The 23367-nt window shown below is 36.1% G+C and overlaps 5 protein-coding genes across 5 annotated transcripts; 3 read left to right on the top strand and 2 right to left on the bottom strand.

Annotated features, from left to right (window-relative positions):
• Positions 1-3131: 3131 nt before the first annotated feature.
• LOC109186808 (probable pectinesterase/pectinesterase inhibitor 33) lies at positions 3132-5539 on the top strand. Its single transcript, XM_019336961.1, has 2 exons — positions 3132-4066; positions 4755-5539. The coding sequence occupies exons 1-2, from the start codon at positions 3145-3147 to the stop codon at positions 5447-5449; spliced, it is 1617 nt and encodes a 538-aa protein (XP_019192506.1). The 5' UTR covers positions 3132-3144; the 3' UTR covers positions 5450-5539.
• A 459-nt stretch (positions 5540-5998) lies between these two features.
• Positions 5999-7282, top strand: LOC109186277 (pectinesterase 2-like). The gene is made up of 2 exons (XM_019336202.1): positions 5999-6368; positions 6594-7282. Exons 1-2 carry the CDS (start codon positions 5999-6001, stop codon positions 7280-7282), a joined length of 1059 nt encoding a protein of 352 aa, XP_019191747.1.
• Positions 7283-7998: 716 nt separating this feature from the next.
• LOC109186276 (pectinesterase 2-like) lies at positions 7999-9141 on the top strand. The gene is made up of 2 exons (XM_019336201.1): positions 7999-8362; positions 8453-9141. The coding sequence occupies exons 1-2, from the start codon at positions 7999-8001 to the stop codon at positions 9139-9141; spliced, it is 1053 nt and encodes a 350-aa protein (XP_019191746.1).
• A 34-nt stretch (positions 9142-9175) lies between these two features.
• LOC109186807 (monocopper oxidase-like protein SKU5) lies at positions 9176-12545 on the bottom strand. Its single transcript, XM_019336960.1, has 9 exons — positions 12283-12545; positions 11642-11751; positions 11284-11554; positions 11039-11177; positions 10559-10925; positions 10029-10394; positions 9866-9944; positions 9585-9787; positions 9176-9492 (listed from the first exon to the last, which is right to left on the bottom strand). Exons 1-9 carry the CDS (start codon positions 12424-12426, stop codon positions 9396-9398), a joined length of 1776 nt encoding a protein of 591 aa, XP_019192505.1. The 5' UTR covers positions 12427-12545; the 3' UTR covers positions 9176-9395.
• Positions 12546-16564: 4019 nt separating this feature from the next.
• On the bottom strand, positions 16565-20622 carry LOC109186906 (acid beta-fructofuranosidase-like). Its single transcript, XM_019337094.1, has 6 exons — positions 20095-20622; positions 19943-19951; positions 17799-18661; positions 17314-17714; positions 17125-17212; positions 16565-16820 (listed from the first exon to the last, which is right to left on the bottom strand). The coding sequence occupies exons 1-6, from the start codon at positions 20531-20533 to the stop codon at positions 16620-16622; spliced, it is 2001 nt and encodes a 666-aa protein (XP_019192639.1). The 5' UTR covers positions 20534-20622; the 3' UTR covers positions 16565-16619.
• Positions 20623-23367: the final 2745 nt, after the last annotated feature.

Here is a 23367-nt window from a genome sequence, read left to right as displayed (position 1 = left end):
TACCAAACACTTTCAATTATAACAGCTAGCTTAACAGCTCTTCAGTTTTCAGCTCCGAGCTTATAGCTTTTCAGCTTTCAACTCATTTTCAGCTTTTACCTCCTAGCTTATAGCTTTTCAGCTAGGTTTGCCAAACAGAGCCTGTATAAGTATATGACTTAGGGAGAAAAAATATTATTTTCCTTTTTTTTTTTTTTGTTAGTGTTGCGGTTTCCTAGTCATAAAAAAATAAAATAAATTTTTTTAAAAGAATACAATAATGTGTAAATATGGTAATGAGGGCCATGAGGCGTTATAGATCTATGATTATTGGTTATCTCTGTATCGTTAAGCATTTAAATTAAAGAAGAGTCAATAATTAAGGGCGTTCTTCAAGAGTGTAGCAGAATTTCTGGGGCTCATAACCTAGATTTTTGGATACTGCGATATTAATTAGGTTTGATAAGCAGCATGTACTTTCACACATTTTTTTAAAAGAAAATTGAGACATTATTGTCTTTCATCTAGGTATAAGAACCAATTAAATTGTGTAAATGTCAAAATAAAAATAAAAATAAAAAAGATGAAATGTATGTTTCTCTGCTTATTAAAAGGTCATAAATTTGGTTTTTTAAAATATTTTTGTCACAAATTTAATTCTTTGAATCTTCTCTTAAAAGGTCGAATCACCAACTCCGTCCCAACAAAGCATTTGAAAAAATGATGAAAGTCACTCACTCACAGTCAGGACCAGTTGTCGACTCACACAAGGAATCAAGGAATCTGCTCACTTAAAAAAAAAAAAAAAAAAAATCTCACATTGCTAAAGCCAAATAATATTACTTACTGAGCTAGTGAGCTAAACCAATTTACAAGATAAATCATATTCATATATAATAACTTGATGCTTAACAAGGAATTCACCATATAAAATATAACTCAAAATAAAAGCCAATGTCACATGCAATCTCGCAAATATATGGCTATCATATTGAATTTAGAATCTAGGTAATGCTAAGCTAGCTAGCTTAACTTAACTAACGGAATATTGATGAGTGCATGAGAATCAATCGAAACACAACGACAACCTCAATCCTCATCATCATCTCATCACACTCATTATTATTAATATAATTGGACAATCCCAACTAAATCGATGGATTACCTAACTTACTAATCACCAGGTTTCAAATTCAATTCCTTATAAAGTTACCTATTTGTCTTTTTAATTTGAGTTGGATAGTTATGGACAACTTCAATTGGCTTACTTCGTGATGATCCCATACGATTAGAGTCACAAAGTGAGCTTTCAATGACACGTCATCGCATAGCAGATGTAAACTTTTCTGCGAATAAAATTATTAACATGATTATCCTCAAAACAATATCCACTAATTACAAATAAAAAAACACTTAACAAAGTTGCTTATACATACATTTTCATTTTTCTAAGAATTACATCTTAACTAAGCAACACATACTTGTTTGACATGCTTTCATGCATAGGTATCGGTGCCTTTATAAATAATTTGAGACGAAAATATATAGTTTTATAAAACCATATACAATATAATTTTGTGGAAACAAAATAAAAAATGAAAAGAAAAATCATTAAAGCTTCTCACTCCATGCACCCCTATGCTGAAATTGAGTGTATTGTCAGTGATCTGATCCACAAAACGAGGATCTAACATGGAAGAAAACCACACCAAGCTTAATTATTCAATATTATCACTATAATAATCTATATTTTCACAATTATGTGATAAATTTATTCCTCACATTTCAACGTTAGGCCAACTGTCGGCTGACAATTCATTACTTTCATACGCATGTCAAATTAAACTGAAAACCCAACAAAATCCTATCTTACCTAGGTGATTGTATGAGTAAAGTATGATTCTCATATGAGAAAGTTATAAATTTAATTTTTGTTCACACATTCTCAATCAAACTCGTGGCACAAAATAGTTACTAGTAATGCACATGCTTGGGCCAATTACACACTCTGGCTTAACAGGCCAACTACCCTCCAAGCAACAGGTGGACCATAGTCTCTGGACGGACTCGAATATCAAATTGAAGCATGTTTTTTATGTCAACTACAGTGGATAGTTGAATTGCACATTTATATTTATATTTATATATTATATATGTTCAACAAGGATCACAATACTAAATTTACACCTTAAACACCTCCAATATACAGTTCTTAATTTTCCTATTCACTCAACAATATAAAAATATAAAAGGGAAAATGGCACTTTTTCCCTCTGTATTATATACTTATAGCACTTTTCCCCCCTATATTATTTAAGTGGCAATTTTCCCCCCTGATATATTAAATGGACATATTTACCCTTAAAATAAATATTTCCTTTATTTTACTTCTCCAACAAATTATAACCACAATTTGAAAAAATAAAATACATTAATTGTTGAATTTAGAATACTTTAAAAATAAAAAAATAAAATTTTAAAATAATGTTTGAACCAACAGTTCAAATTGGATCCGAAATTGTGAAACAACGATTCAAAATAAAAACCAAATCGCGATTATATATACTTATATGTGAGAGTCAATATAAATGCGAAAAAAACATACACTATTTGCAAATATTATAATTCTAATTTTAAGCTATTGCTAGTAGTTGTTCCGATTTGAACCTCTGGTTCACGGTTCAGAATCTATTTTTTTCCACTTCACAATTTTAATAAACGGAAACCCAAATATTGGGTTATGTTATGAATCATAACCGAATTTTTTTTTATTTGATTGCTATAGTGTTCGGTTCAGTTCGAACCGAACCGTGGCCATCCCTACGTATAAACAATAATTTGTTGAACAAGAGAAATAAATAAAATATGTATTTAAGGGTAAAAATGTCTATTTAATATTATCAGGGGGAAAAACCGCCACTTTTATAATAATTGAGGGGGCAAATGTGGATGCATGAATAACTCAGGAGGAAAAAGTGCTATAAGCATATAACATAGGGGAAAAAGTGCCATTTTCCCAATATAAAAATAAAAATAAAAACAAAAACAAAAACAAAAACCCAAACCCTATATTAGTTAGTACACACTACAACCTCGATGTCCACAAATATATATATACACACACCACATCATTGTTGCATAACAACGCCAAATTAAAGTTTATCAATGGTAAGATTCATTTTCATTTCCATTTCTTTAGTACTCATCATCTCTTTCTTGTTACCTCGATCCGCGTACTCGAATGAAGAACCGGTGGTGGAAGGCGGAGGAGATATTGACTGGTGGTGCGCCGCCACACCTCATCCGGAAACCTGCAAGTTTTATATGGCGCACGCTGGTTACAACGCCAGGCCGAAATGCCGGTCGGATTTCCGGACGATGACTGTTGGAGTCGCCCTGGAAAGAGCCATCCACGCCCAGAACACGGCGAAGCAGCACGGCAGCAACTGCCGTGGCAAAAGAAAGAAGAGGGTTTGGATGGACTGCGATAAGCTCATCGCCAACACCGTTCTGCAACTCAACCGGACTCTCGACGGCGTTAAAGATAACGCCACTTCCTGCGCCGACGTCGACGCCCAGACGTGGCTGAGCACCGCCCTCACCAACATCGAGACGTGCCGCTCCGGCGCCGTCGAGCTCAACGTTTCCAGCGTCGTCGAACCCATCGTCTCCAGCAACGTCTCCGAGCTCATCAGCAACTGCTTGGCCGTGAACGGAGTTTTGATAGACGAACACAACTCCACCGCCGCGACGGACGACGAATTCCCGAGCTGGATATCCGCCGGCGAACGGCGGCTGTTGCAGAGTTCATCCGTCGCGGCGGCGTCACAGGCAAACTACGTAGTTTCCAAGAACGGAAGAGGCCATTTCCGGTCCATTCAGTCTGCAATAAATCAGGCAACGTCGAGACGAAGGGGGAATCAAAGGATTGTTATCTATATCAAGCGGGGCGTTTATAGAGAAAATGTGATCATAAGCAGTAAGATGAGTGGAATCATGCTGGTCGGCGATGGCCTGAGATACACTATCATCACCGGCGCACGTAGCGTCGGCGGTGGCTACACCACTTACAGCAGCGCAACTTTTGGTATGGATCCATTCTTTTTATTTTTTTTAAAATACATCCAAATTAGTGTAAAAACACATAAAAATCCAACTTCAAATCTTGATTTTTGAGCTAACCAAGTCATTCAATCAATACATTACTTCTATTTTTTTTTTTTAATTTTTGTTTTCGTGTTTATGTTTTTTGGCGGGAAAACACGTACATAAAGATTTAAATGATATGTAAAGCTTATTATAAATTATAAGTATAAATATAAAATAAAATTATAGAAAGAACATTTTCGAATTTCTTGATAAATACTACTAAATTAGGTATTCAAGTTTTTGTCAGATGGAGGTAGCGGAAAGTGAGGCAAGATTCCATTAGAGTAATTAAGAAAAAATTAGAAGGTCAACGCTAAGCTTTTACGTACATTAATATCGATCATATCACGTGAAAGAATTCTTTTTCATTTATATTTTATTGATTTCGATATTTCGTGTTTGATAATGAATAATTAATTAATCAACATATAATAAGAATAATTTTATTATTTTTTTAAATGATAAGAAAAACTCTCAATCATTATCAACTGTATACATTAGATTAATCCACTTATGGCTTTAATTAACAAAGAAAATTAACTTAAATTATATTTGGCTAGTTCAAATAAAAAATGCTAATAGTTTGATTGGATTCTAATGTCTTAATTTTCTTTTGAGTTGATTAGGGGTTGACGGCCCAGGATTCATTGCTCGTGGCATAACATTTCGGAACACGGCGGGTCCGGGAAAGGGACAGGCGGTGGCTCTCCGATCAGCCTCCGATCTCTCCGTCTTCTACAGCTGCGGCTTCGAGGGCTACCAAGACACGCTCTTCGTACTCGCGCAACGACAGTTCTACAAATCATGTTACATCTACGGGACCATAGACTTCATCTTCGGCAACGCGGCGGCGGTGTTCCAAAACTGCATAATCTACGTCCGAAAACCGCTGTGGGGACAAATCAACGTCGTCACCGCCCAAGGCCGGGGCGACCCGTTTCAGAATACCGGAATTTCCATCCACAACTCCCAAATCCGGGCGGCGCCGGACCTCCAGCCGGTGGCGCGTTTCTACCAAACGTACCTCGGCCGGCCATGGCAACAGTACTCCCAAACGGTCGTCCTAAAGAGTTACATAGACCGGCTTGTGAACCCGCAGGGATGGCTGCGGTGGCAGAACACCGATTTCGCTTTGAGCACGTTGTACTACGGAGAGTACCGGAATTTCGGGCCGGGAGCTTCGACGAGGTTAAGGGTAAAGTGGCCGGGGTACCACGTTATTACTAACCGGAATGTCGCGGCGAGGTTTACTGTCTCCAGCCTTATTGCCGGCCGGACTTGGTTGCCTTCCACCGGCATCCCTTTTACCGCAGGCTTGTGATCATTAGATCGTGTTTAGTTTATTTCTTATGGATTTTTGGTTTCATATTTAGTTTGATTTTACATGTCATGCTGTTATGACATTCTTGAGAAGAATACATCGTCTATTGCTATTGGTGTTTAACTCAAACCAACTTAGGAATCAGATAACCAGATTCCCAATCTGAAACAACTTAGGAATTGAACCATTTTCCTTTGACTAACAATTTGGATTGGGATTCCTATTCCAAATGTAACATGGGTTCCCAGATGTGAAACAACTTAGGAATCAGTTTGCTTTTATGGTAATTCCAAGCCCACTTGTATATAAAACCATCAACCACCAACACCAACCCTTACTCCCTTATTCTAGCTAGATTTGCACCATCAACGTTTACTACTTCCAGGTAGAATAAATATATACATCTCCCTAAAAACAAAGTAACTGTGAATAAACAGTTTCTTTTGATATAAAGGTACACAAAATCGTCATAAATTACATACACAGTACCCGGTATAACTTGCATCCAAAATTGTGGACCGACTAAGATAGCTGCAGATCAACATTACTATGAAGCTGAAAAACCTAGGATTTTTGTTGTTCCTCGTATCTTGGACGCTACTAGCCCAGTGTCGCACGGACGCCGGCAGCATACCACGGCGACTGAAGGCTACAAAGCCGTCGTTGGACCTTGTGGTTGGCCGGGGACCGACAAATATCCGCACCATTACCGAAGCTATCGCGATAGCGGCTCAGGAGAGGACAAGCGACAAGAGGTATGTAATAAAAGTAAAAGCGGGAGTTTACAACGAGAATGTCATTATCAACGACAGACTTCCGAATCTCACGCTACTCGGAGATGGAAAGGGGAGGACTATTATCACCGGCGAGCTTAGTGTTGGTGGCAGTAACTTAACCACCTTCAATACTGCAACTGTTGGTAAGCGAATTTGTGTTTTTTTTATAACCCAGATTTTTTCATTTTGCTTAATTATATCCTAAATCGTATGAACCGTATAGTTGGTTCTTAGAATTGAAGCATATACTCCATCTCAATTAAAAGTCTAAATTGATAGTTGGATTGCACGTTAATGGCTATATACTCACACTTAGGTGATAGGACACGTTTAAGGTAACATGAAGTAACGAAACACGGTTTTCGCAGGTGTTGACGCTGACGGGTTTATAGCTCGCGGCATTACATTCCGGAACACCGCCAGTGCGGAGGCGAAGCAGGCGGTGGCGCTGCGGGTGACCGGCGACAGGGCCGCCTTCTACGGCTGTTCATTCGAGGGATACCAAGACACACTCTACGTCCACGCCGGCCGGCAATTCTACAAGAAATGCGACATCTACGGCGCAGTTGATTTCATCTGCGGAAACGCCATGGCCGTCTTCCAAGACTGCAACATATACGTAAGACAAACAAACAACATCCAGGCAGTAATCACAGCCTCAAAGCGCGAAAACCCAGATGACCCAACAGGAATCATAATCCAGAGATCGCGTATCGCCGCAGCTCCGGGCGCAAACCTGGAAGGGATCAGAGTATACCTGGGAAGACCGTGGAGAGAGTATGCAAGAACAATTATCATGGAATCAGACATCGAATCTTTGATAGATCCAGAAGGGTGGCTATGGTGGGATGGAAAGGATGAATCTTTAAAGAATAACATATACTATGCAGAGTTTGAAAACACCGGCGCCGGCTCTTCCACCGCCGGTAGGGTGAATTGGAATAGTGTGCACCAAGTGATTACACCACAAGAAGCTGAACAGTTCACTGTGGATAAGTTTATTGATGGCAATTCATGGCTGCCATCTACCAATGTGCCATTCAGTTCTGGCCTCTGAACATATATATATGTACACACAAACACACAATTAAGGATAGAGCTTCATAGACTAGATAAAATTACCTTATTCCTTTGTAAATACTAAAACAAAATTTGTCATACACAACATTCCTATGTAAATGATGCAATGAAAACTTTTTTAATGCAGAACAGCAAATCAATTGATTCAAACAAGTTAATGGTGTTACACACACACACACATATATATATATAAACGACTCCTTAATTGAAATATGAGTTGAGGGGCTAACTCCCTCAAAGACCCCAACCACCATATGAAGGACCCCTCAAAAAATTGACAAAGTGTTCTTGAAAAAAAATACCAGAATTTAAATACTTGGTAACAAATATGAAAAATAAAATAAAATATGTAAAGTAATTTAATGATGTAGTTTACTGTTAAGTTACATTAATGATAAAAGTAACTTTCAAATTCAATATAAAAGGTTGATTATATAAATATATACATCTCCTTTTTTTTTTAAAGGGATATATACATCTCCTTATAACAAAGTAATTGTGAATAAACAGTTTCGTTTGATATAAAGGTTCAAATGAATACTTAGCATATTGTACTATAATGCGTTGAGAAAAATTAAATAAAAAATGTTAAATGTACACAGTCATAAATTTGACACACAATACCCTCTATAATATGCATGTAAAATCGTGGACCGATTAAGCTAAGATAGTTGCAGATTAACATACATAACTATGGAGCTGAAAAACATAAGATTTTTATTGTTCCTCGTATCTTGGGCGCTACTAGCCCAGTGCCGCATCGACGCCGGCAGCATACCACGGCGACTAAAGGCTGCAAAACTGGACCTTGTGGTTGGTCGGGGCGCGACAAATATCCGCACCATTAAGGAGGCTATCGCGACAGCGGTTCAGAACAGGACAGGCGACAAGAGGTATGTTATAAAAGTAAAAGCGGGAGTTTACAACGAGAATGTCATTATCGACGACAACCTTCCGAATCTCACGCTGCTCGGAGATGGAAAGGGGAAGACTATTATCTCCGGCTACCTTAGTGTTCTTGGCAATAACTTAACCACCTTCCAAACTGCAACCGTTAGTAAGTGAATTTTTTTTTATTTTTTTTTGTAACTCAGTTTTCCGATTTCATTGAACTATATCCTGAATTTCATGACACGGTTTTTTGCAGCGGTTGATGCTGACGGGTTTATAGCTCGCGGCATAACATTCCGGAACACCGCCGGTGCGAAGGCGGAGCAAGCGGTGGCGCTGCGGGTGAGCGGCGACAGGGCGGCCTTCTACAGCTGTTCATTCGAGGGATACCAAGACACACTCTACGTCCACCACGGCCGACAATTCTACAAGAAATGCGACATCTACGGCTCACTCGACTTCATCTTCGGAAACGCCATGGCCGTCTTCCAAAACTGCAACATATACGTAAGACAACCAAAGAGCAAGGACGCAGTAATCACAGCCTCAAAGCGCGAAGACCCAAAGAATCAAACAGGAATCATAATCCAGAGATCGCACATCGCCGCCGCGCCGGGCACGCACCTGGAAGGAATCAAAGTATACCTGGGAAGACCGTGGGGACACTACGCAAGAACAGTTATCATGCAATCACACATCGATTCTTTGATAGATCCAGAAGGGTGGCTATGGTGGGCTGGAAAGGAAGATGTTTTTAAGGATAAGATATACTATGCAGAGTTTAAAAACACCGGCCCCGGCTCTTCCACCGCCCGCAGGGTGGATTGGGGTAATGCGCGCCAAGTGATTACACCACAACAAGCTGAACAGTTCACTGTGGACAAGTTTATTGATGGCAATTCATGGCTGCCATCTACCAATGTTCCATTCAGTTCTGGCCTCTGAACATATATAAATGTAAAGTGTACAGACAAACACACATTTAAGGATAGAGCTTCATAGACTAAGATAAAATTACTTCATTCCTTGGTAAATGCTAAAACAGAATTTGTCATACACAACATTCCTATGTAAATGATGGAAATGAAAACTTTTTAAAGGCAAAACAGCAAATCAAATGATTCAAACCACACCCCCCCCCCCCCCCCTCACCTCTACCCACACCCCAAAAAAGGACCCTATTTCCACAACATTCAAAGTTAATGTAAAATGTAAATGCTAGCAGCAGATAGCAACATCATCGATAGCATCAGGTCCGAGCTTCCATGGACAACTGCAGATGATGTTTTTTGTTGCCTGAAATGCAAAATATGAATAACAAGTTAATTAATGGTCTAATAGCACATAGAGAGCGAGAGAGAGAAGAAGAAGAAGAAAAAGGTTAATACTTCTGCATTGAGGAAAGGGCACCACAGTAAAGAACATTATCCGGCACAGGGTTTTCTGTTTTATTGCTAGTATCTTCGGGGTTGATAATTCTCATAAAAGTTTCTTGCCCTAAATACCATCTGTCGAGGTTTTCTGTTCTAAGGTTCCACACACCAACATTGTCAAGAGATACCAAGATTGCTGTCCAGCCTCCAGCAAAAACCTAATGATTAAGGGAAAGTTGTCATTAAGAGAAACAAAATGCAAATCTAGTTTCTGAATTTCGGGAATGAAAACAAACCTGAGTAGTACACCGGGATATTGCATCCCATCTATTATACGAGCCCCTATTGTTCTCTGTCCATTCTCCATAGCCCATCCTGCATGAAATAGATCATTAAACCAATACATATATAACCAGAATTGGAATTCGTAATAACCATACTTTCAGTAAAGAGTTATACCCGACCACGAAGAATGAATAACCATCCATGTGAAAGCTCTGCACAACAGTATCATTGTTCTGCAATACGATTTCTATGAATCCCTTGTATGTACCACTGATAAGTGATTTGTCCATCTTAGGTGGTCTGTTCATTGGCTTATTCGGAAAATCAAGTTTGTAGTCACCTGGCACATGATATATATCAGAAAGCCTCATGGGAGTATCGGGATAAACAAAGGATATCCCATTATATGTAGCTCGCCGTTTTCTGTCAATGGTCACTGGTGGGACACTCTTTAGAATGTAAATGTCAGTCACATTAACAGAGCCATAGTGGAAGGATCCCTGAGGATTCGGACGAGCTCCACTAGCAGATACATTTTGCCTAAAACCATTTCATTAAACAGCACAAATCAATACCAAAATTCTTCTCTAAGAAAATTTGAGACCCTGAGATGTATTAACTCATTTCACAATAAAGAATGTTTAAAACTGGCCAAAAGAAATCCATTTCTAAACCGGTATAAACATTGGTAAATTGTGACGAACCTGATGGATAATGCTTGATTTATCACATAGGATTTGTCATAAAAATCATTGGGAGGATCCGGGAGAGGGCCACTTGCTTTTCCTTTGGAGTTTGAATAGTGCAAAACGGCAACACCAGTAACTTTTTCCCAAACCGATTGATTTACAAGCCTAGGACTTGCTACAACATAGTAATCGCTACTTGCATTCTGATCCATTGTTACCAAAAAAGTGTAGGATTGCCCAACATGGATATCTAGGCTAGTATAATTCTGCTGAGAAGTATACGTTCCCTCTGTTTCTGCTAAAAGCAAATTATGATTCTGAATCCTAAAGTTCAAACAAGTCGAGACTCCAACATTGTGCACCCTAACACGATAAGTTTTGCCTGCAGTATTCGATACCACCTGGTCAAGATAATAACAATGACCGACAAGGAAAGAGAAACATAGTTTGACAACAATTATAAGATTAAACAAGAAATGTTTGCAAATGATGCACCTGGTTCGACATTAATTGTTTCATGATCAATGCCATCTGGAACAAGTGAAGAATTGTATCTGTAGGGTCCTTTACCGTTGATAAGTACCCCATCTGGCATTCCCAATTCTTTACCATTATCAAGGTCCTCACGCAGAGCCTAAGATTCAGTTAGATTTAGAAACTATACACTGAACACACTGGACCCAAACATATCAATATTTGCACAAAAAATAGAATCTTTCAACTTAATGACTTATACAAACCTTGTGACTTTTGGTATACCAGTCACCGATGAGCATGACTATATCTCCATCAGGAAAACCAAACGGAAGACTGATAACAGGGCGGTTAGTGATAATAAAAGAACCAAAGCCACCGGATGCTCTCTGCATGAGCAATGAAGGAAAATAGAAAAAGCTTCCAATCTGGTCCTTGACCTGAAACTGATAGGTCCAGTTCCACTTCGCTTGGATAGGGCAATTTGTTCCATGAACCCCATCTTGCCAGGAAGAGCGCCACATATGAATTCCTGGCCTGTAAACCAGTTCCACACAAGTAAGAAAAGATAACATATTCCAGTCACATTCTTATCTTCCAAAACCATAATTCATTAAAATATACCAGGTAACCAGAAGATCTTCATCCAGCCTGTTCCTCACATTAACCATAACATTATCATTAGTTGTAACATTCAAAACAGGACCTGGAAATTGCCCATTAACTGCAATAACCTGATTCAAATGATAACCAATGGTGAAGTCATCTTACTGCTTCACTAGAAATACAATCACACATCCTAATTCAAACAAAACCCAGGAAATGGTATACTCCCATGATAATCAAAGACAAAAGCACTTCCATTCAACTGCAAGACTACATGGAAATAAAGCCTAACACTAAAAAACACAGAATAGACTCCCAATTTATATACCATATACAAAGAGTAACAACATTCTTAAAAGGAAAAGGAGAGAGAAAATACACAGTACAAATTCAATAAAGAGCAGAACCCAAAAACAAAAAAAGATGTATTTTCCATAAATGGTCCATAACCAGCACCTGGGTCATTAAAGCATCCATAAATTCCTATTGTACTTCAAAGAAGAAGTAAAAATCAGCAGAAAAAAGTGTAACTTTCTATTCAATTTACTCCGTCTTGTTAGTCGTGACCCGCATTACACGAATAGCCACAGAAACAGTTCAACTACTGAGCAAAACGGGTTCTAATTCCTTCTCCATTTCTGGGAACGTATTATTCTTACCTGCTGAGGAACACCGAGTGGAGATTTGGTGACATAGGTGTACTCCAACTCGAAGCTGACGAATCTGTCGCCGGCGAAGCAGACAGTGAAGAAGATCAAAGCATTACAAATGCAAGCCCGACGGAGAGCACTAAGCAGAGCCATTGATGAAATCCTTGCAACAGAGATTGGATGAGCTGTTTTACATAACGCCGAGGTGGTTCTCCGAGAAGGAGCAGACGAATGGGCAAGCAAACGTTCTTTCCCCGAAATTCGCACTTCTCTCTTCTAAATATGCATAGCGTAATGTGCGCTCATGGAACCGCTTACTGCTTCGTCCGGTTTGTCCAAAACCAATTTTCAAAATTCCACTAAAAATAACTATAAAAGCAACCAACCAAATTAATCAGCTAACCACAATATTCTAATTTTGATTATCAACTATTTATTGACATTTTTTATTAAGTCGATCAGCTATAAATAATTTAAAAAATAATTTAAACAAGTTTTTTTCAAAATACACATTTAAATACCTTCGAATATTTTACAAGTTAAATTTTCACTTATAAGTAAAGTTAATGTTACGTTAAACTATAAACAAATAATAATTAACTTTTTTTAGTACTATCGAATCTATTACACGGTACTGTCTGTTCAATATACTTTCTAAATCTGTTGTAGCTTAAAGAATGAATATCCCACCACTAGAGTTTTATTCTGTGACCTTCACTCAAGAAAAGTCATAAATGTATCAATTAAGCATAAAATGCTTAACACCAAAAAAACACTAGTTAAAATGCAAGGAATTTAATCACTTAACCATGAGTTTAAGAGTTGAAATTTATATGTATGTAGCAAAGATTCAGCTCTATTAATCTCATCTCATAAAATATCAATCTTTTATGTATGTGAAATTAATAATATTAATAATAAAATGAATATTTAAGGGAAAAAACATGAGATTCTTTCAAAAAAAAATAAAAATAAAAAAAATAAAAACATGAGATTTTTTTCAAATATATCATTTCCTCCTTAATTGATTGTCTTATTTGCTTTTTGCATAAATTTTAGGCATAAGTAACAAATAGGCACATCTACAACTGCGAAGTGCTCAATTTTCACCACGAACTAAATTAAATGTCAAATAGGCCCATCTACCAACTAAATTTGTTCGATTAACTTTTTTTTTGCAGGTTGTCTATTCAATTATTAAAAAAAATAATATATACATGCATACATACATATATAGTCGAATGGTCAAATAGATGGAGGACCAAATCGTGTAAATTGCAAAGTTAAGGACTTAATTGGTTGAAATTGAAATCGAAGATCAATTTATGAATTTTGCTATAGTCGATGGATCATTTTAAGTATTTACTCATTAAAAAATATAGAGTGATAGTTAAATTCAATTTTGAAAAGATAACAATATTTTGAACAAATTAAAAAGAAAAATATAACAGGTAAAATAGGAAATAGGGAGTATAAAACAATTGGCAAACGGTAACCGGTTATTGCCTGTAAAAGCTAAAATTGAAAGTAACGTTCGAAAATGAAGCCGTCAATGGTTTCACATTTCACAACGGCGTTGCTTTTTTGGGCTAAACGACTCCTTGAAATGTGAGTTGAGGGGCCCACTCCCTCAAAGACCCCAACCACCCGTTATGGGCCCCCTCAAAAAATTGACAAAGTGTTCTTAATATTTTTTTTTTTTCAAAAAAGAAAACCAAAATTTAAATACTTGGTAATAAATATGAAAAATAAAATAAAATATGTAAAGTAATTTAATGATGTAGTTTACTGTTAAGTTACATTAATGATAAAAATAACTTTCAAATTCAAATATAAAAGGGAGATTACATTATATTATTTGATTACACTATAGTTTTTAATTATATACATACATATTATATATATATAATAAGTTTTTTTTAATGCAATGTTTGAGATAAATGGTGAGCAAATTACTAATATTTGGCAAGATAAAAAAATTTAAACTTTAATTTAGAGAAAGTCTATTTAGAAATGTGTAATAATGGACCATAAAAAATTAGCTCAACATAGATTATTCATAGGTAATTGGTTCAAATCAAAAATATCAATATGTAATTTTCATTGAACATTCAACTTAGAACTTTGTAATTATCAAAAAAAATTGTTGACTAATTTGATTGAAATTGCTTTAAAGACCTTATAAATTAGACTTTCTTTTAAGGGTAACGGAATTATATATATATATATATATATATATATATATATATATATATATATATATATATATATATATATATACCCACACACAAATACAAAGAAGTTTGCACTTCTGATTTTGGGCTCCGACAATGCGAATGAACAATGTGGGGTTGGCGCAAGAATTGTTTAAGGTGGTCGGGCTCCTCGTTGAATGAATAATAATAATATATAAATAAATAAGAGTGATTGAGGCGCCAATGCGCCATTACCTAACTTTACATGATTAATGCCGGATTTTATCACTTTGATTTGATATATGGATTAGATTATATGAATTAGTAATAAAAAAAAAATACAAAACTCACATTTTAATTTATAATAATAACTTATGATATGCCAACTACTATGTAATGTGATAGACAATTTGTTATTATTCTTAATGGGTGCTCACATGATCAAACCTAATGTATGAAGTTATGAACATTGATTCTTTATTCTAAAAAAAAGATTGAGAAAGTATAATCCATCCACTAGACTAGTCTTTTTCAGTTTTGAAATTTTGATTCATGTTATTATTATATGATAATAATTTATGTTAGAAGAACTCGTTACGTAAATACGCATATACTAGCACATTCATATGTAACTTTTTTGTAGAATAATTGGACAAATTTTCCGGTGATAAATGCATAAAAGCAGGTATCCTTTTAGTGATGAAATGATTTCAAAAAACAATGCTTTTAAACAACAATAATTTGTTCCCACACATGTCTATGAGTGCCATTCTTGCAATATAATGATGTTTTCAAACAATAATTGTATGCTATATGCAAATAGCTCGAAATTATAGCTATCCTACTATTTCAACAAATGTTTGCTTTTATTGAAATTAAAAAAAAAAATCTCTTAAAATATGTTATTTAATTTACAAGTTTGAATTTAGACAAATAATCAAATGACTCATAATAAGTCTAATTCAATAACACAAATAATAACTCCAAAAACACTACATATTTGTAATACCAATCATAACAATATTGGCTTATTAAGTAATCCGATTTAATTCACCCTAACTCTGTTAAATTGACTATCTAGCTTAGCTTAATCCAATCCCGATTACTTAGTTACCGTTAAGAAGTAAACATGATATGTGTGATAATTAACTAGCACATGATACAGCATAGAGAAGGATCTAATTCTATAACTCAATAAATAATTGTATTAAAAGAACAAAAAAGAAACATTAAACAAACAACAAATTTCACCAGAAACGTCTATGTAAAGTCGAGCCATCAACCATAATCGTAACTACTGAGTATTTTAATCACAAAATGACACAGTAATCTGGGCTTTACAGGTCATGTAAACGGATTAAGATTGATACAACATAGTTTACTTATAAAAATGGAATTTCTGTCTTGTCTTGTTGTTTGCTTCCAACTGTCACAGGTCCAACGTGACCAGGCCTCCTCATTCTTATCTCATCGTACATGCTCCTTTTCCCTACTATGTTTTGCCTTTGTGGTCGAGCGACATAACTGTGGTCCCTCACTTCAGAGATTTCCGGTTTGAATCTCAACGTGAAACATTAATTCTTTGTGCACCAGTATGTATGAACAGATATTAGGAGGAGGATAATATCAGATTTATTCTCTGCAAAGTTGAAGAGAATGGCAGAAAAGAAGAAGAAGAAAAAAAAAAAGAAATAAGGAACATGGGCTGCTGTTTCGCGCAAATAAGGAACATGGGCTGCTATTTCGCGCACAACAGCAGCCCACACCGGCGCGCCTGAATCTTCTGTTTTTTTTTTTTTCTTTTGTCCCTTTCCACATTCTCTTTCCTAATCATTCTTGTATTATTCCTCAAATCTCTCCAACGGGTGTGGATGCTCTTATAGACTAAATAATATTTAAAAAAAAAAAAAAAAAAAAAACTCTCTTTTGAGGGTTGGAAAAAGGTTTTGGCCCAACAAAAGTGTTCCAAGGGTGAAGCCCATTGGGTTATACTTGTAAACTCATCATTTTGATTAAAAAATAGCTAGCAATAAACAGATTTTACATACAAACATTATCTGCATATCACTTCATATCTCTCTATTTTAAACCTTAAATTGATGAAATCAAAACGACATATATAAACTAAAATACAACAATTTTTTCATGGGACTACAACTCATCCAAGGGGAATCGTTTAATATCCGCTGAATTCATTTGCCACATCTTCACCGATGCTGTGACAGTAGCTTTAGTAGCATTGTTGAAAAGGAAAACTTTTGCAGCTCCAAAAATGGCTTTTGTTGGATAAATTCTTGATGTGATCACCGTTCTTCCTCCTTGAGCAAAGCTCTCTACTATCGAATGATCAATCTGCATTAATGATGTTTTTCACGATTAGTATACTAATTGAAGCATGTGTTCCATCTCTCAACTAAAAATCTAAGCTGATAGTTGGATTGCACATTTATGTTTATATATGTTAGTGGAAATTATGAAATTTCCGACCACTTGAAAATGATCTTAAATCAAGTAAAAAACTTTGTTCCGACCACTTTTGGTATTCGGAAAAACCTTTGTTGCTATTTCCGACCACTTTTTGGTATCAACTTGATTCAAGATCACTTTCAGGTGGTCGGAAATTCCATAATTTCTAGTAGTGGAATCACGTACGTACCAGTACTCTAGCAGAGTAGTTTTCACCATCAAGAACCGGCACTGCGCTACCATATACTTCCTTTTCAACTCCAGAAGCCATGGATGATCTGCATACAAATTGTTCATCATGTCACATATTCCGGACCGGACAACATAGTAATCTTTCCGACATGAATAAGGTTTAGAAGCATGCATATATTATATATACCTGGTCTGGTCGGCGCAGAAATGAGTGTTTGTCTTCCCGTCGGCGCCTTTAGCAATGTAGAAGTAGACAGGCGTCAACTCAGAAAGTTTTTCATCGGCGACAACCAGAAGCCCGAACGGTCCCAAACTGCCGCGTGTAACGGCGCCGCCGCTATTACTGCACTCGTAGCCAGCGTCATGGGACTCCGAGGTTGTTTCAAGAAGGGTTTCATCCACTTCAAATGAAGCAGTTATGTCTAACTGTGTCCCCTCTGAAACATGGATTGGCACCACAGATCCCGGTTCAAGATTCGCCTTAGCAGTTATAGGATCTCCTGATCTCAAGCTTTCCACTTCTTCAACCGGCCATTGAAGCACGTTTGTCCCAGTCTTCTTGTCGAAAACTATGGTCCTAGGAATCGCCTGAATGAATGACATAAACATTAAAGATATCTATCAATGTTGTCAATTTAGTATTTTTAGAATTTTATGAAGAATCTATCATACCTGAAGAGATGCCCAGCCTTTCATGAGATCAACAGATTCTAAATCAGTTTCACCAATCCATCCCCACAAGATTCTTCTCTGCTTGTTCTGATCATAAAACGTCTTGGATGCATAGTACTTCCCATAATCAAGTCTCAACCCGATACCCACATCCAAATCCGGGTTATCGGGTGTCCACTTGTTTTTCACCGGGTCATATGTTCCAAGTGCATAGTAATCGTGTTTATCGTCATCCAGACTAGCTTTTAATACGTGCTTGATACCTAACCCGTTAGCTGACGTGTCAAGCCCGTATTCTCCGGTGGTCGAAACCGGGTACAAGTCCACGCATTCCCACATACCCGTACCCGGAACCGCATGCAACACTCCATCCAAGAGCTTAAAGCTGGTGAAATTGGTGGTTTCATAAACAAGTGAAATACCGGTTTTACCGACCTTGGACCCTATTGTAACCAACCATTGACCGTTTTGACTGCCAGATGTCCATGCAGTGGTAGGGTCCCTAAAGTCCCTGACACCTATCCCTGGCGGCGGGAATAACACCGGATTATTCGGATATTTGACCCAGTCAACGAGCAGAGGATCCGACAAGTTGGCCGGATAAGCAAGATTCTGGACCTGAACATAGTCATCGGTGTCGCCGGTGTAGAGCATGACGATCCGACCGTCGGGAAGAATGGTGGCGGATCCAGTCCAGACACCATTAACGTCGTACCATTGATCTGGAACCATGGCGAATGGTAGGTGGAGCCAATGAATCAGGTCCGTTGATACAGCGTGGCCCCACGTAATATTCCCCCAAACAGCGGAATCTGGATTGTACTGATAGAAAAGGTGGTACCATCCTTTGTAGTATAATGGGCCTGTATAAATGCCACGTGCAGTCCATGTTACAATGTCTTAGTCAAACTGTTTTCGTCTTTACAATCATTAAATAATCCACCACCCCTCTTGTTTGACGTACCAATTCAGCTTATTACTTATTGGGCAACATGGGTCACCACTTATGAAATTGTCACAGAAATTATCAACATATAAATGTATTTCTAAAGCTGTTTTATATGTATAATATATTTTATTATATTGGATATTGTAAAGTCTGAGGTTAATCATACATGGTATAATTAAAAAGTATATACAACAAACAATTCTCTAAATTTTAAAGATAAATTATATCTTTTGCACGAGGTAATTAAGGTAAAATTAAACAAAGAAAGGGCAACAAATGAGGTTACATACTTACATGTTTTAAACAAATAACATTAGGTCATAAAATGTTTTTAATATTAAAAGAAAATGAATGGGGGCGACATATTCACATAATTGTGGCAACTAGTGGACCATTGGATCTAGAGGTGGGCCCTGTCCAAAAATAATGGAATATTCAATTCTTGGGCACTTTCTTATCTTATTTTTTTTTATCCTAATCCAGATCAGAGATGAGTAAACACCACATATTTTTATGAACCAAAACAATCCAAATTAACTAACTAATTTATCCACCGTCCTACCATAAACGGTAAATATTCTGTGGACGTAGGTCAAATCTAAAAATACACATTTTAGATACTAAATATTTATAACTTACCTTTTAAAAATTCATAATTTGTAATGACCATGTATTGTATTCACAAATTTCTAAAACTTATAAACACAATTTATATTCTAAAAGTTCAAACTCCAATACTAAAAATAGACAATTTATGACTAGGATTCACTTTGCAATGTGCACCTTTGTCTATGATATAACAACGGACCATAAGCCATTCCTACCATATATATTTTTGGGAGAAGAGAAATTCACATCTACTACTTGAAAGTGTACATTTAAAAATTCACTCCTAAATAAATGTTAATATCTCTATCAAAAACCATACAAAAAAAAAAAAAAAACATATACAAGAATTATATTCTATCCAATCAACCACTCATTTGATTATTACGGAGTACTATACTATTGCATATTTTATTTCTAAAAATGCTTAATAATACCATAATAGGAAAAAAGAATATACGAGTATTAAACTGCAGCGACAAGATCTAGAGACGTTTGCATTAGCGGCGCATGTTAAGAATGTGTAGAAATAATAATTAGCATGATAATCACACGATTAAACGGAAAAAGAGGATGCAGTCAAACGTACCATTAGGATCTGTAGCAGAAAACGATGATCAGAATCCATTCGTTCCCAAACATCAGCCATGAGAATCAACAGGAAAAACTCCGATAAATGTCTTTAATTAACAAAGCAAAATAAGAAAGGAGTAAACAGATTTTTGCAGAATTATCACTTACCATTCATCCAATTCTTCACAGGTTGAAAATGGTAACCCGTTCGTTGCCAACTCAACATGAGATTACTCCAAGCAAACGAGACTCGGTTGCCGGCGCCGGAGGCTCCCCGGAACGCCTTCTCGGAAACACCCTGAGACACCCCTCTGGACGGCGGGATTACAGCCGCCGGCTGCGCGGATTCGGACGGGGCAGGATGTTGAGAATTGTCGCCGCCGCTGCTAAGCGGCGGCGCCTGAGATGGTGGCGCTTGGTAATTTACCGCCACGAGGATTAAAGCGAGCAGGAAAAGTGAGGAGAGGATAATGCCGGAGATGACCTTGAAGGGTTTCCGGTCACGGGTCTGAACTCCGGCGGAATGGGGTTGCTCCGGCAGGGGAGTGTACGCGGCCGCGGCCGCATTTTCAAGATCGTAAGTGGGGTTCAAATGAGAGCTAGCCATGTGTTTCCGACAAAGTCGTCAACTATGAATGACTAACATATGACTATATTGTAAGAAATAACAACACATTTCGCTTACATATATAATGCTTGGGAAAAATAAATAAATAAATAATAATCAATAATCAATCAGGATACCAGGCTAGGGCATAATGTTGGATCTTTGGAATTGGGTCAAATTTTGAGGCCAATAAGGTAAATGTGTTTGTCGTGTCCAATACACCTAAGGTTGGGTGGAGGGTTTGTCCAACATTGTTGGGAAATCACATTTGTAAGGGTAATAATAAGTTCGAGAGTTTTTCCAATTTTAGTCATATAAGTATTATACATTTTTAACATTAGATCTTTAACAATCAACTTTATTTTATTTTGTCAGACCACGGGGTGTACTGAGTATGTCATAACTGTAAGAGGCACCTTTAAGCTTATATCATACTCAGACCAATTTTCGTTCGCACCGGACCGATTCAATTAATGGGCAAAATGCTGGCCAAATTGGTACATAATATATTACTACGACCACATAGACTGTTAATTGCAAGTACATAATATCATGATTGCAGACATAATATATTGTTAATATATTATATGTTTACATTTAACATATTATGTACATGTAATTAATAATTTATATGTCTGTAGTTACCATTTTATGTGTCTGTAGTTGACGTGTTATGTACATTCAATTTATTTACAAATATATAAACGATTGATTACAGGTATAAAATATATAAATTATTGTCATACATAATTTTTGTACCAAAATTTATAATACAATATAGACACTGATCCATGATATAACAATTAGAGCATTTTCACGTACTTTCTTGATAGTGTACATTGATTGTATTCAATAGGGCAATTGATCTTATATGCTTTGGTTCAGTCCATAAGTCCATTATTCTTTTGAATCACTTGTTTTCATTATTTTATCAAGTGATTATTAAAATTTATTTGAGGCGGTGCTCCTTTTTAATATTTGTTGTTTCGTTCTATGTATAAGTTCTCTATTAAAAAAATTTCGCGCTAAAATAGATGACTAAGAAAATATAGAATATAAATAAATTTGGAATCAAAATATTATAAGCAATTATTGTTAATATTTTAGTCAAGGTTGTTGTATAGATTTTTTCTGAAGTAATTTATTTTTCTTGTTTAATTTACAAATTATGAGATTATCTTTCATCAGGCCACTACAAGACGACAGGTGTCATTTGATAAAATATATCTACGTGTCGACACGCCATATTAGTGACTAAATTCGGTTGATTATTGGACACGACCTGACAATCATCGTAGCGTTCATCATCGGAGTCCCAATAATACAATAAAATATTCCTAAATTTCCTTAATGATTAGTTGTTCTTTAATCTAGTTCAGAATTTTCAACGTATCTTTTTTTAACATTGAATAATTCATTAAAAAAATAGCACTTCAAAGTTCGAACTCAGCTAATTAAAGACATGCACTTAAAATGCTTTTGTGTTTCATTTTTTTTTTTTTTCGATGTATCCTATTGGAATTAAAACTAAAACATAAAAGAAAGAGTAAATACCAATTTTAGTCTCACGAGTATTAATAAAATAACAATTAGTTTTGATCCACATGTTTAATTCATACCAATTTTCATCAACGATTATTATTTTAGTGTCAAAATTCATCACACCGGTCACCTCCTCCGTTTAAGATATGCCGAAATATGAAATTATTAAGGGTATTTTTGTCATTTTCAAATGAATATTCTAATTTGAGCATGAATAAAGAAATTTAAACCCTTAGATCGATCCGAATTCACAATTCTCTTCGTCAAATTAAGGTAGGATGAGGAAGAGAACTGCGATTTGAGATCGATCTTAGGGCTTAAATCTTATTATTAATGCTCAAATTGGGAACTTAAGTTGAAAAGACGAAAATACCCTTAAAATTTTTAAATTTCGGCATGTCTTAAATGAATGAGTGACCAACGTGATAAATTTTAGCATTAAAATAATAGTCGTGGATGCAAATTGGTACTAAAATAATAGTCGTGAATGAAAATTAATAGAAATTAAACATGTATACCAAAATTGTTATTTTGTTAATACTCATGGGACCAAAATTGGTATATGCTCATAAAAGAAAGAGTTCTATATTTTCCTAAAAGAAATGATTAGAAGAGAAATACAGCGTGGCATGGTGTGAACTGACATGTCACCTAACATATCGACGTGGCTCTAGCATCTTCCACGTGACCCGATGGAAGACCAAAAGTTATAATCATCACTGATATATACATGTTTCTGGACTCTGGAATGTATTAGGCATTTAATTATGGTATTAATTAATTAAATACAGATTAATATGCAGCCAGCCATGGCAAAGCTGTGTTTTGCATATTGGGAGGAAAAAAATGACATCAAAATTTTACATAAGATAGTAGAAAATATTATTTAGCATATTTAAGTTGATCGGATAGTTAGTTTGGTAATCATAATGTTCTAAGTTTGACTCTCCGCAGAGCTTATCTATATATTGACTTTTTTAATTTGAGCCGATCAATTATGGACAATATAAAATGGTTTACACCCTTATGTCCTTTGTCAGCTATGATCACAAGACAAGTTTCACTCAAAGCGCATTGTGCTTTCAAGCAACGGCTGTGAACTTGCATTTTACCAATTTTCTTAAATGAAAATGAGCAGCGTACTCCTAGGGAATAAAATTCTCATGCATGTCTTGATTTTATTAGAAAAATAAAGTAGAAAAAAATAAATATTGTGACTAGAGATTTAATAATAACTCAAAATAGATGGATTGACCTAATAAAATTGAAAAAGTATAAGATTAGTACGAAAA

Source organism: Ipomoea nil, unplaced genomic scaffold, assembly GCF_001879475.1.
Source record: "Ipomoea nil cultivar Tokyo-kokei standard unplaced genomic scaffold, Asagao_1.1 scaffold1407, whole genome shotgun sequence".
Lineage (NCBI taxonomy): Eukaryota > Viridiplantae > Streptophyta > Magnoliopsida > Solanales > Convolvulaceae > Ipomoea > Ipomoea nil.
Note: the sequence above shows the minus strand (reverse complement) of the source record. Positions and strands in the feature narration are given on the sequence as shown.